Raw genomic sequence first — 14,504 nt, forward strand, 5'->3', positions numbered from 1 at the left:
AAATCTGAGGCATGACCGAGATATTCTTAGCGCTTGAGACAGCACTGCAGGTCACACAGGGTGTTAAAAACCACCAGTGAAATACAACACTGAGGCTCCCTGAAATCTGCCTTTTTCTTCCAAAAACTGGCAGAGACATGAAGTCTTCCTAAAAACGGCTGTGCCAAGTTCCAACTGAAAAACTTAGAGCCCAAAATGAAGTTATTGTGTGGAAGAAGATGGGCTGGGCATCAGCTGTGCCCAACAGGACTCTGATGGTGCTGCTGGCGACAAAGGCAGGAATCACCCAGCAGTGCTGCAGCTGTGGCCTGCAGGGGATTAAACGCTGCCTTCTGAGTCCTCGGGCTGCCCTTTCTGACCACAAAGAACAATTTCTCACCCAGCAAAACCGTCACATTTTATATGGCAGATAGTCTGCTCTTAACCAAAGCAGCTTCCCCTCGCATTCCAAGGAGGAACAGCTGGATTTTAAACAGCAGCTGTTTCTGTAGAACACACATTTTTGCACTTGACACGGCCAAAACCCCAAGAAAATGAAGAAGAGGGCAGTGGGAAATTGTCGAGTACAGAAAACACTCAGCTGGGAAGGGACATCCTCACGTGCAGGGGAAATGTGATTTCCCCAGCTGAGGCACAGTGGGCAAAGGGTGAGGGGAGCACATCTGGGTCCCTCCTGTGGCACTGCCCCCAGCCCAGCCCTCACTGCAGTGTCAGAGACAGCACTCCATTTACAGCAGCAAACACCCTCGTGTCCTGAAAATACAATTCAAAGCACCCCAACTCAGAGCAACCCTTTGATAAAATGTGTTTATAAAGAGCACAGTATAAGTACTTCAACCCATATTCTCTCTTTCTGGTAGGCCAGGAAATCTTTTTGTTATACAGAAAACTCTTTTCTTATTTTTCCTGGGGAAACTCTCATTTATGTCAATAAATAGTTTCAAAATATCTTATCCATCCCTCAGTTTACTTCTGGAAAGTTGATTTCCTTTTATTTATACAGCCTTCTGCTGAGGAAAACTTCTACAGTGCCTATACTTGACTCACACTGAATTTCAAATGTCTCAGTATTTTTTCCACATCAATTTAATTGAAAACCATAAATGCCTACTCTCAGGAAGGCTCCTAGAATTGTCTCAAATCCCTATATGTGATGCATATGATAGAGCAACACACGACTTCAGATTTTAGTTTATTTGCTTCAAGATTTCAATGTATGTGTGGAAATCCAAACCTGTTAGAGGTACAGTGGTTTTTTCAAAATTACATTATCTATTTGTGTACCTCTTTGACTTTTTCTTCAGTAGTAACTTTTGACTTGAAATTAAAATTATCATTTCTTATTTACATTTTCTATAAAAACTGGAGTAAAAATGGGTATCTGTGATATAATGAGAAAGCATATAGAAATCTTTACTGCTTTCTTAATGTTACATCTGAAGTATTTCTACACATTTAAAAGGGGGGCTGTCTTCAGGGATACAAGGTGCAACACCCTGCCATGGTTACATTCACATTTAGAACAAATCTGGACTCAGATTATATCCATTTTTATCAGATGATTTTCCAGACCCAGAAATACACAGAAACACTGACAGAAATACACTCATATCTGTAAACCTCCTCTATGTGTTTAGACTGGAAATAAATGTATTTAAGGAAACAAGAACTGCAGTTGAGGATGACTTTCAAATCAATCGTGTCTTTCTTGTAAGTAGTTCTAGACAAAGGCTATTTTGCTACAATTAAGTACCGATTTATTTTTGCAGAGAAAAAGCATTCCTCACAAGATATTTAGTAAGTAGAAATATAAATAATGTAATTTTTAAAAATGCGTACAAGGATATATCAGTGATTATATTGACAAAATATTCCCAGTATTTGAAGTTTGATCTGTGAAAGAAACTGAGTATTTCTACAGACTTGTTAGGACAGCCAAGGCTCCTGTAAGACTGTGGGTTCAGTTCTTAAAATTGCAATTATTGGTCATCAAAGTACATTCTCGTTGCCTTGTCTGTCCCAATTGCTCCTTCTGCAATGCAATAATGGCATTTTCCATGTACAGTAGGATTGTTGTGCTTACATGTTCATCCCAGGCATCCCCGGGCCACCTAAAGCGTTCAGAGGGGGTCTCATGGCACCTCCATAGTTCTGCAACGACAACCAAGGGTCAGACTACCACAAAACAAAAAAACAAAACCAAAGGGGAGGGGGAAAGAAAGGACAGCAGGTTAATGACATCCCTGTGCAATGACAACTGCTGCCACGACAGGCCATGCCATTCATGCTTTCAGGATTCCCTGACTGTTGACTAAAAATTGGGATCATTAACCCCAGGAAGAAACAACACAAACAACAGAAACCGGCTAAGAACGGTTAACGTGGTTTCAGGGAGAATTATACTATTTACACATATTCAGTTCAAGTTAATGGCCAGCAAGGGTCAACTTCTAAACCAAGGCAATTCAAAATCAGAACCCCCTACTAAGATTATGAGATATTAAATGGTATTCTTTCTACCTAGATTTCATTATGTTTGTATAAAATTAAAACACATGATATAACTTTTCTAATGCACTATTACATTTCTCTTTCCATGATTCAATTCCAATAAATCACAGAATCCCAAGATGGGACCTTAAAGCCCATCCAGTGTCACCCCTGGCCTGGGCAGGGACACTTTCCACTACCCCAGGTCTTTGATAATCGAAATGAAGAGTATTTAATATGATAAATAATGTCCTATCAAGGCTAAAAAATTAAATACCCAACACCCATAAAATCTGAATTTATGTCCTGATACCATGACCAAAGCTTGACTGTACTACTTACAAAAAAATATATAAATTACACCTATTTTTATTCAATGAAATAGAAGCCAAACAATCTGTCTCACCTGACAATTTTCCACCTGTAATTACTGCTAATCCTAAGCAGATTTACTCCTTTGGCCTGAATAACAGCATTAGCAGCCATAGAGCTGTCCTTCCAGAGCAGTGATGCTCTCTGCTGAGCGCAGGTATTTGGTGATCCAATTAGGGAGTCATTTGTGAACTTAAATTTTGAGCACTTAAATTTTGTGTAGGTTAGGATGTTGAGCACAAGAAAGAAGAAGCTTACAAAAACACTGGATCTTAAATGACAGCAGAAATGGGTAAATTATCCTCCTAAAAAGTGGCATGAGATTTGCCTGCAGTGTGACTAATGGTGCTGCATAAAGGATCAGCTCAATCTCATATGGCAGCAGAGCAGAGCTTCTCTTTCTACCTCCAAAAAGGGCAAATACATTTCAGGGCTACATTAAAAAAATAGCAAATACATTTTATTTTATATTTGTATATGTTTTGCTGGTCGCTCAGCAGAGATTGTGAAGAACTGCACAACTGGTTTGTAGCAAAAATACCCAAAACTGTACAGACAGTTGTGAACAGACTTGAAAGGCAAAGCTATTTAATAATTTAGAGTTCAGCTGTTATTCAAACAAGAAGCCACCAGGGAGATTATCTGAAATGGGGAAGCAAAAATGCACAGTGTGGGCACAACAAGCACACTGTGAAACAAAACACTGGCAGCACCAGTGAGGAACACCACCACCCACATGCTGCTGACTGGAGCGCAGACAAAACACAGAGGAAACTCCTGGATTTGTGTTCCAGGGGTGCACCAGGCCTCTCCTTGTCCCTCTGGGACAGAGCCAGAGATGCTCAGGGGGACAAATGGCAGCCTGGATATCTCACTTTACACTAAAATCTCTGCTGCCTGTGCCAAAATTTAGATCAACAGTGGATGAAAGAAAAAGTTTACAGAATTTGGAGAGGTATTTTGGGCAAACTTAGAAGGTATTAATATTTTCCTCCTAAACAGCATAATCAGTGAGGAGGAGGAGGAGGAAACGCCGACTCCGCTCCAGGTCTGCCTTGCCAGTGTCAGTCCTTGATTGCAAAAAACACTTTTCTAAAGAAAGCAAGTGACAGGATTCTTCTTTAAATCCCAAATATTTATGAAAATGACAGATTTTTCATTTCGATTTTGTTCAGCTGCAACTTATAAGAGATATTTTTTGTTTGTTTTAAAAAGGGATTATGAAAACAAGTCCTGGGAATCTCCAAGCTAAGCAAAGACAGAGAGTATAGACTAAGTATAGGCCTGTCACTAAGGATAACCCCTCTGTAGAAAGTACCTGTGGTCCTAATGGCACCATTCCCCTTGGAGGAGTCATCCTCTGCATCGGCCCACCCATGTTTGGATGACCTGCAAACAAAATATAAAATACATTATATGTGCAATACACGACTGGTTCAGTTATGCAAGACACAATCACCTTCTACAGCTACTTGTAATGAATCATCCCTTTCTAATTACCAGAGAAGCCTAAGGATCAGCACTGTGGAGATGCCACACTCACCCTGCTGCCGTGTGGGGTCCATCCCGCTGGGCAGGAGGGGCTGACTCCCCGGGACACCTCCGAGGGCCTGAGGCAGGGAAAACACAGCAGAGAAACACAGAATGCCTTGAAATTCATGTTAAAGACACAGCACACACGTTTCATTCCTAATTCCTGGATGTTTCCTCTGAGTCAGGTGTTAATGTGCTTTTAAATTCCCACATTAATCTGCCCTCTGGGTTTACTGAATTAGGTTTAAAGCTCATTTTACAGGATTTTACCTGCAGCTGGGTCAAGTGGAAAAATGCTTTTATGAATGGATCTTTGTAGCTGATCCATGAGGTGCTATTTAGCATTTCAAAGCACTATCACATTTTCAGTTAAAATGTATCCTGAGTGAGCAGAATGTCAGAATGGTTTGCGTTGGAAGGGACCTTAACGCTCATCTCCTTCCAGCCCCTCTGCCATGGGCAGGGACCCTTTCCACAGTCCCAGGACCAAACTACCACCTAATCAAAATTTGGGCCTTAAAGCTGCACCACAACAGTTTACTGCTTTCACACCCTGCCCATCCACGCTGTACCTTGAGTAATATCAGTACTGCTAAAGCAGCAATTAATGAATTTGACATAATGTGAATGTAGCAAGAGCTGCAGTTCACTGGGATTATGGATTACCTTCCACTCTGCACTGAAAATACCACAGTGTGCAGACAAAAACACTTCTGAAACCAAACCTGCAGGCTGGCAGCACTTCAGCCACCACATCCCACCTGCCAGGATTCACTGAGCTCAGGCACAGAGGGTGTGAAACCCAAACCCTTGGCTCAGGGGCTCAGACACCTCTGGCTCAGATAGTATTGGGAAGTGCAAAAATCAGGAGTGAATTGAGCTACAGCAGTAAAATGTTATCAGATATTAGGTGCAGTACTAATGGCACTGCACAGATGATCACCTCATCAAGGTTAATTAAGTCCCTCAGGGCCTTGGTGAGGAAGTAGCACTGGTACAGGCAGCTTTACCTGATCCCAAACATCACCTGGACAAGTCTTGCCACCTGATACACCCAGCTCACTGAAATTTAGATTTCATAAATTCTGGTGATAGTGTGTCAAAAGTAATGACAAATTTGTTGAAACTGTGTTACACAAATATAACAAAATAGCCAGAAGTTAGGCTGGGATATAGTGTAGCAATCAAAAGGCAGTCCTGGAAACCAAATTTGAACCAAACTACCTGTTCCGTTTATCCTTTCTACTTTTCCCAATATTGTAAATGACCTAGTTTTCCTCTCAGAGTTCCACTGATGTTTTTCTGTCTGTTTGTCTTTAACTTTTCATCTGCTGACAACTCTTTCTCCTCCTCCTCTTTCTGCACTATGGAGAACTTGAAAACACAAATGTTCTCTACTTCCAGAACCCTCTTCTCACAGATGGGCCAGAAAAGGTCCCTGCTGACGAACAGCAGCTCATTACTCATCCTTGTCTCGCTGGCATTGCACATCCTTAGACGGCGATGAGAGAAAATTGGGAATTCAGCGCTTTTAGAAAGTTGCCAGAGTGTCTTTGGGAGCCACAGAGCACTTCATGAGACCTGTTTCTCACCAATAATCCCCATATTTACTGTGGAATAAATATAATTTGTACATCTAGCAGGGATGGGCAGGGACTGAAGCATTTGACACAAAAGTGAGTAGCAGAGGGCCAAGCAGAGCAGCAGCGACCAGCCTTACCTGGTTGGGTATTCGGAGAGGTGGCCTTGGGCCTCCAGGGTACCGGGGGGACATGAAAGGCTGCAGGGAGAGAAGGAAACACTGCTGAATAATCCCATTCCTCCTGTAAATCCACCATCCATCCATCCATCCATCCATCCATCCATCCATCCATCCATCCATCCATCCATCCCACCCTGTGCCACTGCCACGCTCACACCCATCCAGCCTCAACACCCCCACGGAGAGCTCTGGACATTGCTCCACAATGTGTAGCAGTATGACATCAATTCAGAGACTCTCAGCCAACCCACCTAGCAGGATACATTATTTAACTATTTGTTTCAGCACTTTTGACTGCAGAATATGAGAAACTTCATGCATTAATAGTGAAGAATAAATCAAAATGGGACATCTATACTTTCCACTAGAGAAGGGGGAAAGATGGAACTTTGGAAGAGAAAACAAAAGTGTTCTTGGGAGAGTTCAGAGGTAAGGAAGATCAAAACAATTCAGAAATACTTTTCATTCGTTTCTTCATAATAGAGTGAAAAGCACCACAAAATTTAACCTGTGGGGGCACAGATTCCCAGCTCATGCTGCAAATATTTATAATTTTGCTGTTTTCAGCTGCCAAGTCACTTCAGTGCTGCGCTCCTGCCATGCCTCCCTGCTCACACACTGGATCCCCTCTCTCACACCTCCCTTTATACCCAAATCTGGAACACCATCCACACCTTGAGATCTTGGCTATCCCTGAGCTACCTCACAGCCCACAGACAAGGCCAGGCCTCCAGATAATCGAGTGGTACTGGCAGCAAAAGCATTTAACTTCTCAGCTCATTCCACCCCAAAGTGTGGCAATAGCCTAGAAATATAAAGAGATGAGCGGCAAATCTACAGGAAAAAGGCACAAATATCTGACTAAACAGAAGATGAAGAGGATGGCTTTGGCAAGCAGGAGTACCTACAGCTCCAGAAGAAAATGAAGAGATAAAAGCATGCTGTGTTCTGAGCACAGGGACAAAAAGACTGATTTAGACTAGCAACAGCTAGCAGAGAAACTGCAATTATTTTACCAATAATTACTACTGGAATTTTCCCTATGATCTTACATCAATAAATTAATGAAACCTTTCACATCCTGGAATCAGATGAAAGCTGAAATAGTGTAACCTACATAAACATGCACTCAAAGTAGTGCTAGAAAGCAATTTAAAATAGAGGGTTTACAAACTGGAGAAGAAAGTTCAATACAATTGTGAACAGATTAATAAAAAGATACTTGAAATGATGTGCTGTAGAAGAGGGAGGCTCCTTTGTAACTTCTCTGATGGTGAGAACCTCTGATAAGAAAGAGAAAGGGCTGTGCATGCGACGAGGCCCTCATGAAACAGTAGAAATGTCAGGAAATTACAATTTCAGCCATTTCCACAGAGGTCAACCGAGTGCAGCCACTCCAGCGAGGACCCTGGGTTTGACTTGTCTCCTCCAGCAAATGAAACTCAACTTTATTTGCAGCTGTGCAGCTCAAAAATAAGGGACATTTGAATTGTCTCTGAATTCAGCCATGTCTAAAGAGCAGAAACAGCCTACTAATATGCAATAGTAAGAAAAAACCTACTCCTTCCAAGCTTACAAGGATTATTACTGTAAATATTCATGTATCATGTATTCCACTTAGGTGGAGCTGCAATCAGTGACAAGCAGATTTCAAGTAGTTCCTATGGTTTGGCTTTCCAAAAAAAATGTTACCATTACAAACTTAAATATTCTTATTTTTGTGTCAGTGACTGAACTTCTCCCTCTCCACTACCAATATATTGTATATACCGTATTGCGTATTCTATATATCGTTTGTCCACAAAAAGGTCCCACCAAGATGTTTCAAGACAACAGAGAAATTCTGTCCAACATTTTAATGAAATGTATTAAATACTCTCAGATGTTCATGACAGCAGGAGTGGTTTTGAAGTGCCCACACACATTATCAAGCAATGGATTCTGAAAGACACAAACTCAAGCAGCAGAAACTTTGTGCCACGTGTTGTGCCACTGCCCTTGTCATTTCCAGAACACCTGGCATTAGTCTCTACATTAATTTCCTACTCTTTTTTTTATTAGGCGTTGCTGGAATGTCCATTAGGGAGGAACCACTCTGGGCTTCCATTCTTCACAGAGGCATCCTTCTCTCCTCAGCTTCTCCTTCCCCTTCTCCTGCAGCGCAAACACGCCTGAACTTACTGGGCTCAGAACACTGGGACTAAATTAAAGCAGTGCCCACAGACCTAACTGGTCACTCAGATCTTGTTCATGAAGGTGAAAATAAAATGTTTGCATGCTGAAGACTTTTACATTTCTGCCTATTGCCTCAGCCTAACATTCAGTATTTAAAATGCACCTTAAATGGATGCTCACACTGAATTTCAGGAAGACAGACTCTTTATTTGTCTTGGAGTTAAGCTTGAAAAATACTCAGTTATGCAGCAGGCAATTTCAGCTGTGGGGTAGGAAGAAGACAGAGGGACTAAAACCAACTTCTCCAATGGAGTTCAAGAACTGGCTGACATGATAAGGTGTTAGGAAAAGCAGAAGAAAACACTTCAAAACATGCAAGCAAGCAAGCAAGCAAACAAACAAACAAACAAAACAAAACCCCCAAAAGACAAACACGCCTCCTAAAAAACCACCAAACCCTCCAAAAACCCAAATAAAAACTCCCAACCAACCAAAAAAAAAAACCAAAAAAAACCACCAACCAACCAAAAAAAAAAACAAACCAAACCAGAAAAACCCAAGCAACTAAACAAACAACACAAAAAAAAAAAAAAAAAAAAACAAAAAACAAAAAACCCAAAGCACACCTAAAAGACCCAACCCAATTAAAAAACAAACCTACACAAACAAAACCAAACCTCCTGAAAAATCCCTCAAAACTAAAATTAAAAAACAAGACAGAAACAAACAAGCAACCACAAAAACCAAGGGGAAAACCCCCAAACTCAAAACAAATCCCAACCAAACCCAAATAACCAACCAAAAAACTCCCCAAAAATGAATAAAACAAAGAAAGAGGAAACAAGCCAGATTTAAGCCACTGCTGAGATGGAGGTGCCACAAATATCTGCTGGCAGCAATGTATTGTAATTCCTACCCACAGGTATCAAATTCACTGATTTGGCATCACAAAAAGTGTCCTGAAGGCTGCCAATCCTGCAGCTGAAAGCAAAGGAAGAAGAAACTTCCACTGAACTGGATGAAAAAGAAGCCAGAAAGAAAAACCTTTTCGTGTAGTCACTGCAGAATATTTGCATCTACCAACTTACAGTGAAGGTTAAAAAAAAAAAAAAAGCCCAAAAACCTAAAAGGAGGAAAGTATTAAAATGCTAGAATAATAGAGATCACACAAAATAAAATCAGGGAGTGAAATGTTAAATTTAATAAGCTTCCTGCTCTTACAGTAACATTTCGCGTTGAATTGCTAAAAGTACTTTAAAGAAAGGCAAGTTCAGGCACTTGAATGATGGTGCCAGAAGCTGTAGCACTTTCCTGTTATCTCTCTGCTCAAGAATAATCCATCTGTGTACAGGGACAGCAAAGGGTATCTCACAACCTGTGTGTTTAATGCAGGTCTGAGAGGTGTGTGTGCTGTGCAATATCAAAACCTTCTAAAATCCCATTTTTCTTGGTTCTCAACACAACAGAAAATAAGTTTCTCTGTGGGAAAGTGTTTGAGAAAGCAATGTTGAAGCACAACGGCCTCACTGTCCACATTTTGGTGCCAGAAAATGTGATTTTACAGGAAGCATCCAGCAGGAAGCTGATGCCATGAAGGTACAGAGGCTGGGATGTTCCTTGCTCTCTTCTTTAGCTGTTCAGGAGACTCTAAAACGTGATGTGGATCAGTTTTCACTTCCACCTAATAGTGGTGAAATAAGGAATTCAGAGAGTGGTGTTCTACCAATCATTACATACTTCAATAAATTTCTTGTTTCTTTAATCTTACCCCTCTTCCAAAAGCTGGGAGTGTAATTTACTTCCTTCCCGATACAGGTTTCTTGCACTGACATTTTAATCCTGTTTTTCCTCATACCTTTGCATTTATCAGTCACATTTTGTCTCATATAAGTTTGTAAAATTTACAATAACCCACAGCCCAGAGAAGTAATCCTGAATATTTAAATTCTACCTGAGACTTAACTGACTGTAAATACATTGACCACAAATTAAAAATCACATGGTGACACACAGCTTCACACTTGGTGTGGAGAAGAAATAGCAATAATTGATTTTTACAACTCAGCCACCTACAGCACAAACATGAACACCACTTATCCTAGCAGCTGAAAATGGAACCACAGACCTTATTTGTACACACTACAAGTGATCTTAAATTAACTGTGCTGCTACTGGAGGTGCAAGTACTGGAAAACAGTTCAAGCTGCAAGAGACAAGGTGGCGTTTCCTCTGGTGATTCTGAAAATGACCCAAATCTTTCCATCTATCCATTTAAAAGTTCTAAATGATCACAAGTGAAACAAACCAAAAATCTTTGTTCTCCTCTCTGTTTAGAAATCGGTAGCCAAGTCACACATTCTGTGTAAAATACAATTCATCTTCACCTTTTTTGTTTTCAAACTCTAGTCCAAGCTAAAAGGTCTGGCATCACTTATTGCTATGATTATTAGTATCAGTATCCAAATGATTAAAAAAAAGACTGCTGGCCATTTGTATTTCATTTTCCTATAAGTGTAAATAATATGTTAATATATCTTTTTATGACTCCAGTGTTTTAGGAAATGCTCTAGAGGTGTTTTACACCTGCATCTCACATTCCCAAACCAGGGAATTTCCCTCCTAGGAGGACCACTAAGAACCATTAAATATGTGTGAATTTAATTTATCCTGCAATTCATTTTTCATTTCATTGCTTTTTATTTTATAGTTTCCTCTGTGATTTTTTTGCTGGTATCTCCCTCAGCAGTAACAATCACTCAAGTTTCAGGACAGTCTTCCCTAACACATTTCAGTTTTAACCAGGACTAAACCCAAAATGATTTTTTCTGAAATATTTCAGAGATGAAATTTGGGTTGAACACTGCACATCTTGCAGTCTTCCAGTGCAAACCAAAGGAGCTGATTTTATCTATGATATTTCACATAAAAACATGTTATTCTCAGCACTGAGAGAGGATTTCGCTCTACATTGGCCTTTCCTGATGACAAAACCCATTCCCACGATCAAGTTCTTTACTGTGTTTCAGAAGATCCCTAAAAAATAATTCCTGTATTTATGGTTTTCTAAGAGCAGACTGACAACTTATAAATAGCAACAGTAAGAGATCTGATTTAATTCCGAATAAGAGCAAATATTTTTTTCCTGAATTGAGGAGCTCCTTCCACATCCAGAATTCCAAGTTACAGCAATACCAGCTTTTAAATATAAATTTAATGTTTTATCTCTAAGGAACACCACGTGGAAGGACACTGCAACACACACCTTGTTTGGTGTTGAAAAATGAAAAAAACCATTTTACACTTACTTACAAGAAAGAAACAAAACCAATTAGAAAAGCCAGAAACAAAATGTTTGGTCCCCAGCTAAACATTGTCTGAGATGCTGATGGCCAGGCCATGCTTTTAGATGATCTGTAGGAATTGCACTGTTATTACATCTGTGTCACTTTGCGGGGAACATAATTATCTGAAGCTCAGGAGTCCATAATTGTGAGAGAAAGTTGCTAAGTTCTGCACATGATACTTAAAGGATTTTTTTTAAGAAATTCAAATTTTGTAAGACATATTACTTATATGAATTTTAAACCAGGTAAATAGTTTTTATAATAATTTTAGTAAATGCAGATAGAAGGGAAAACAGAGTATTTCAAACACGACAAGCCAAAACATCCAAGATGTACCACATTAAAAGCCCTCAAAATAAAAATCCCTTCATTTTTAGAACTTAGACACCATCCAGACAGAGGACTGAAAGCATTTTCCCCAGACAGATAAACCTGATTTTGATACACAACTGATTCTTTGGAACAGCTGATTAATTTCTCAAGCTGAGCAGTTTTAATTTGTTCCAGCAGTTATGGGCAGTGAAATCATTGCCACAACTGCAAGGTGGGACTGTTGACCCCAGCAGATCCTGGATTACTTTATTTTTCACCAGTTGACTTTATTGCTGGTATTTAGGGAAAGGAACCCAAACAGGAGAAAACCACAAACTACTTATAGATCTTTCTAGATGATAATACCCTCTCTCACAGTGTAATAGCTCAAACGAATTTTTAAAAAATTGAATATTTTAAAATGCAGTGTGATACTGCTGAGGACAAAAATGCACACACACCAATTCTGCAAAGAATTAGAGCTATAATTTTATTGAGTATTCCCAGACTGCTCCACTGTGGTGGGTGCACTGACAAACCATGGACACTTACTTCATAAATACAATAAAGTTCTTCCTACCAACATGAATTATATAAACTCAGAGGGGGAAAAGTCCCCTTAAAAATCTTATTTTCAAAGTTTCTCCAGGCTACCAAAGCTGCTATCTTTGCTCACAAGCTGCAGGTGCAGCCCTGGTGATGTTTCATTCTCCCATCACCAAGTGTTCACAACCCAGGATGGTTCTCAAGCTTCTGGCACTTCTCTGTACCTGCCCTGCTCAGAATCTTTAACTTTTCCCTCCTTCCCCTGCAATTGCCCCACCTGCTGCACTGGAACTGAGGCTGGCTGTGAACCTGAGCCAAATCCAGCTGACTCTGCCCTTCTGTTGCAGCTTGAGACTATCTCAGATTTACAAAAAAGGGAATGCTGCAAAAATGGGGAACACGGGAGGAGGATCAGCACTTGGGGGAGGGTGGTGGATCCTGGGACAGAGAATGAGGTGCAGCTGCTGGAAGGGGGGTGACAAAACATGGGAAAGCTCTGGAAAACTAGGAGACTGTGAGAGTGTTAAGGGGAGAGCTGAAAGAGTTCCAAGGGGCTAAAAAGAAACAAGAAGTTTTTAGACTGACAGATACAGGTGCTGGTTCTGCACAGACCAGGCTGAGGCACAGCACATCCTCAGGCTCCAGCTGTGACATTCCACAGCTGGAATGGGGATCCCTCCTTCCCTGCACAAATAACAGCCTCAGCGGACAATTCACTCCAAAATGGCTTTAAAGAGGTGCTGGGGGATCCCTCCCTCCTCGTCCTCCTTCCTTTTACTGCTGTAACCAAATGCTGCATTTATTGGCTCTGGAATACAAACTCTATTTTTTAACAATGTGTCATGCCATAACTTTACTGTAAATACGGTCAATATTAACTATGAACTAAAATAGTACATTACAGAGATATTTTACAGCCTTACACTACACCTCACAAATCCATTTTCTTTTCAGTGTAAGTAGTTCACCATTGCTGTTTCAAAATGCAGGAGATGCATGTTTCTACTTTTTAATTTGCTGGCTTTGCTTATTCTCACTTAAGTAATAAACTTTGATTTATATTTATTTACATATGGTAGATATATATTTGTTATATATTCATATATAACCAATATAAATGTTTTTAATATGTATATACACATCTATATGTACTTTCCTGCCTAACTTTACTACTTGAAATATATGTTTGTATCTCAAATAGTTATGCTAGGCAGGAAAATAAATTCCTTTTTGCTCATGTGCCTTACTGTAATAATGCTCTCCTGAAGCATTAGGTCAGCTCTACTATGGCAAAAAAGGCTAAAAATAATACTTGAGAATAGTATGGATTGAGGTAAAACGAGCACGAGCAGCTGCCACTAGATGGCAAGACAGGCTCACATTACTTTGCACGGCTGGGTTCGGGCTGGTTTTTATTTTTTTTCCCTTTATATAAGAGGAATATGTAACATTTGTATTTCAAACATGGTGTCGACACTTCTCTCCCATGCCATTCCAAGTTTATCTGGTGATCTGAAGTTGGTGAACGAAGCCAACCACTTGAAAAGCCCTTTAGAAAACACAGGCACCACAGAAATAATGTTTACTGGTAAATTGAACTGGAAGATTATAAAAAAAAATGATCTCTTTAATCTCTTAAAAAAAGAGATTTTTAACAAATGTGCTGAAAAAAAGTAATGTGTTTAAAGAAAGGGCGCTTCACTTATGTGTGAAAAGGTAGAGACAAGTGTTAGAATTTGACTTTTAACAGAATTACCAAATTAAATAAATGAACTGTCAACTGTAGAACAACCTGCTTGCCCTACAACTCCCAGCAGGGTCTCAGGTGAGTGCCTCTAAAGCCACTCACACAGCCACGGAACAGAGGAGCAGAGGACAACTGGGGTTTAATTAAACATACATATAGGTGTTTCTCCTAATTGCCGAGCAAAAGCAGCAGGCAGGGTCAGTGCTGGGTGTCAGTAACTTGG

At 40.2% G+C, this 14,504-nt stretch overlaps 1 protein-coding gene across 4 annotated transcripts in view; it reads right to left on the reverse strand.

Annotated features, from left to right (window-relative positions):
* LOC131571524 (single-stranded DNA-binding protein 2) overlaps nucleotides 1–14,504 on the reverse strand; it is a 126,166-nt gene that overhangs the window by 16,520 nt on the left and 95,142 nt on the right. For 2 of the 4 annotated variants that reach the window (XM_058824273.1, XM_058824271.1), the window contains 4 exons: nucleotides 6,116–6,175; nucleotides 4,406–4,472; nucleotides 4,181–4,251; nucleotides 2,084–2,151 (listed from right to left, as the gene is read on the reverse strand). In XM_058824273.1, the coding sequence (XP_058680256.1) occupies nucleotides 2,084–2,151; nucleotides 4,181–4,251; nucleotides 4,406–4,472; nucleotides 6,116–6,175 (266 nt within the window). Of the gene's footprint in view, nucleotides 1–2,083; nucleotides 2,176–4,180; nucleotides 4,252–4,405; nucleotides 4,473–6,115; nucleotides 6,176–14,504 lie in introns of all 4 variants that reach the window. The other 2 variants (XM_058824272.1, XM_058824270.1) reach the window with 1 other exon arrangement.

The sequence above is a fragment of the Ammospiza caudacuta genome, chromosome Z (assembly GCF_027887145.1).
Source record: "Ammospiza caudacuta isolate bAmmCau1 chromosome Z, bAmmCau1.pri, whole genome shotgun sequence".
Classification (NCBI taxonomy): Eukaryota; Metazoa; Chordata; class Aves; order Passeriformes; family Passerellidae; genus Ammospiza; species Ammospiza caudacuta.